Raw genomic sequence first — 3,397 nt, 5'->3', positions numbered from 1 at the left:
CCCCCCACCACCACCACCGTGTCTCTCTCTCTCTCTCTCTCTTTCAGTCATGTAAGGATACTGTGAGAAGGTATGCATCTGAAAACCAGGAAGAGGTTCTTCACCAGAAACTCTTTGATCTTAGACTTCCAGCTGCCACAATTTTGAGGAATAAATTTCTGTCGTTTAAGTCACTCATTCTGTGGGATTTTTGTTATAGCAGCCCAAACAAAGACAGAAATTGATACCAAGGGTGAGGTGCTATTATAACAAATATCTATTTCAATAGATATTGAGAATTGATAGTGGCTTGGACCAACTTAGTGACAGAAAAGGTGACAATAGGAAGCTGGCAAAATTTAGATTTATTCTGAAGATAGGTGTGATGAGACTTGCTGAAGAATCAGACATGGAGTGTGAATAAGAAAGAGAATGAAGGATGATACCGAGATTTTTGACATGATCAACTAGAAGAATGGAATTAGCATTAAATGAGATGAGAGAAAGTGCAGGAGGATTTTGTGGGAATACCAGGAGCTCAGTTGTAGACACTTGAGTTTGACATGACTGCTGTAGATCCACATAAAGATGTCCAGTAGGTAGTAAGATATGAGGGCAGACACTTAAGTTCATAAACTCATCCTAGAAAAAGTACTCCATACCTTCTTGCTGAATATCACTACCATCACCTTCGACATATTCCCCTTGGGAAGCTACACACCGCCAGTGCCTAGTCCACCCATCAAAGCAATTTTGGAACTCTTTTTCTGGAATGACCATAATAGATATCATATTACCTTTGATGCTCTGAATGTCATCAAACGTCTTCCTTTCAGTATTTCCTTTATCTTTGGGTAAAGAAAAAAGTGACTGGGGGTCAGATCAGGTGAGTAGGGAGAGTGTTCCAACAGTTATTTGTACGGTGCTGCCAATGTAAGCACAGAGTAGCAAATTTGTGAACTTAATTGTCAGACCCCAACAAATAATGATGACAACTCTGATAGCTGTTGCAGAAAACGAGTTCTAAAATTTCTTTGATGGGTGGACTGGGCACTGGCATTGGTGCATAGCTTCCCAAGGGTACTTCGAAGGTGACTATAGTGATATGCAGCAATGAGGTATGGAGCACTTTTTCTAGGATGGTTCTCAAACCTAATTGTCAGACCTTGTGTGCCGGCCTTGAGCTCTGGGAAGAGATTCAGGGAGATATAGAAATGTAGACGTCATCAGCATGTAGACCATACTTAAAACCATGAAACTAAATGAGATCACCAAGAGAGTGAATTTAGACAGAAAGGAGATTCTTGGACTGAGTCCTGAGACAATCCAATATTTGAAAGCTAAAGAGGTGAGGAGAAACAGCAAACGAGACTAGCTAGAAAGGTAAGATAAAACTTAGGCATGTGTAATGTCCTGGAAGCCAAGAGAAGAGCTGGTTCAAAGAGAAAGAGAACTGTGACCAATGCCGCTGATTGGTCAAGTAAGATAAGACTGACCACTTAACTCCCACTGCCCACTCACTGCTGACCTTAATGAGTGGTTTCAGTGAAACAGATTCAAGAGACAAGAGAGAAATTGGAGACCATGAACACCATACGAACATTTAAGGAGTTTTGCTGTAAATGGAAGGAAAGAAAGAGGACAGGAGTTAAAATTTTGAGTTACCTTTTTTAAGATGGAATAAGTGAACTGAATATCACATATCTTACTAATAAAGATATTTAAGTCATGCATAAAATTTTTTAAATACAGAGGGTGTCAAAAAAGTATACATTTTTAGAAAGGAAAAACCTATTAAAGTTGTTATACTCAATATATACTGATAATAAAAGATGAATACAAGTCATGTTTGACTTCTGCAATTACAAGAGGTATTCAAAGTGGTTACCATCAGCGTCCGGACACTGCAAACATCTCTTAAAATGTGTGTGTGTGTGTGTGTGTGTGTGTGTGTGTGTGTGTGTGTGTGTTTGTGTGTGTATTTAGCACCCCCAGTATGTTTTAGAAACTAGTTCTGAATTTTGTCTGAAAATCACGTCTTCTCTGAATTAAGAGTGAAAACTTAGGTTTCATAAACTCTTTGCATAAACTGGCAAAAAAAAGCTAATTAGGGCTGGGTGCAGTGGCTCATGCCTGTAATCCCAGCACTTTGGGAGGCGCGGGCAAGAGGATTGCCTGAGCCCAGGAGTTTGACACCAGCCTGGGCAACTTGGCAAGACCTCATCTCTACAATAAATCAAAAAATAAGCCAGGTGTGGTGGCTTGCATCTGTAGTTCCAGCTACTTGGAAGACTGAAGTGGAAGGATCACCTGAGCTCGGTAGGTCAAAGCTATAGTAGTCATGAATGTGCCACTGCACTCCAGCCTGAGTGACAGAGTTAGACTCAACTAAAAAAACACACACACACACACAAACCTTATGAGGGGTGCTCAGCATGATATGGAATGGTCTGGCTTCTGGGATATTGTGTAACAGACTTTTAAATAATTCCCTCCCTATGTCCACTATCCCACCACCCCAGGTTGAAACCTCTACTTATCAGAATCTTCAAATTTATATACATAAGTGTGCGCAGCCCTAATCCGTAGGACATAACCATGCTTAGGACAATGCTGTGTTTGTTGAGACCCTTGATGACATCTGGAAATGAACTTGGGAAAAATTTTCAAGACTCCAAAGATATTTGAGGTCAATAATTTTTTTTTCTCAAATTGAGTTTCAGGGCCAAATAATGCAAAATGCCAGGACATTCAAGGACATATGCTGCTATTAAAATACTTAGAAATATACTGCAGTTGCCTTACTGTAATTTTTCATCTAGTTCTACAACTTTCTTCTTTAATTCCTGGTTCTCATTGATTGCAGCGTGAGCTGTGATTTCTGTTCTGATTTTAGCAGTGGAGAGTGCTGTGGATTCTTCTTCTAGCTCCTGAACTCTGTCTCTCAAGGAAGTGAGCAGAGATGATTTTCTGGCATTGTTTTCCTTGTAGCTTTCCATTTCAGCTTTCAACTCTTGACAGGAGACTTCTTTAGAAAGCATCTTGGACCGGAGGTCTCGAAGCTAACATGGAAAAGAAATTAAAGAAAAAAGAACTTGACAGCATACATACCTTGTACAGTATACATACTTAAGTATACATACCTAAGTACCTTTATACATACCTAAGTACTTTTAAGAAACCCAAAACCATAATTGAAAATTTCCCTTTTATGTATGACTTAATGTATATTAATATATGTATATGTATGTATTACCAAAGGGAAAATGATGCCTAAGTAATAAACTTCTTATTTTATTTTTTTCAAAAACAATTGAGCAATTGATTTAGTCTCACTAAGGAGACATTTACAATGTATATTGCAAAAGCAATAAACTAGTTTGCAATGGTAACCTGTTTCTTTTCTTCTTCTTTTTTT

The 3,397-nt window shown here is 38.7% G+C and overlaps 1 protein-coding gene across 1 annotated transcript in view; it reads right to left on the bottom strand.

Moving 5' to 3' along the window:
- CCDC170 (coiled-coil domain containing 170) overlaps positions 1-3,397 on the bottom strand; it is a 70,319-nt gene that overhangs the window by 65,296 nt on the left and 1,626 nt on the right. The window contains exon 2 of the mRNA XM_008064962.2: positions 2,785-3,041. Within this exon, the coding sequence (XP_008063153.2) occupies positions 2,785-3,041 (257 nt within the window). The remainder of the gene's footprint in view (positions 1-2,784; positions 3,042-3,397) is intronic.

Source organism: Carlito syrichta, unplaced genomic scaffold (genome assembly GCF_000164805.1).
Source record: "Carlito syrichta isolate Samal-C Ts95f unplaced genomic scaffold, Tarsius_syrichta-2.0.1 Scaffold308114, whole genome shotgun sequence".
In the NCBI taxonomy this organism is placed as follows: Eukaryota; Metazoa; Chordata; class Mammalia; order Primates; family Tarsiidae; genus Carlito; species Carlito syrichta.
Note: the sequence above shows the minus strand (reverse complement) of the source record. Positions and strands in the feature narration are given on the sequence as shown.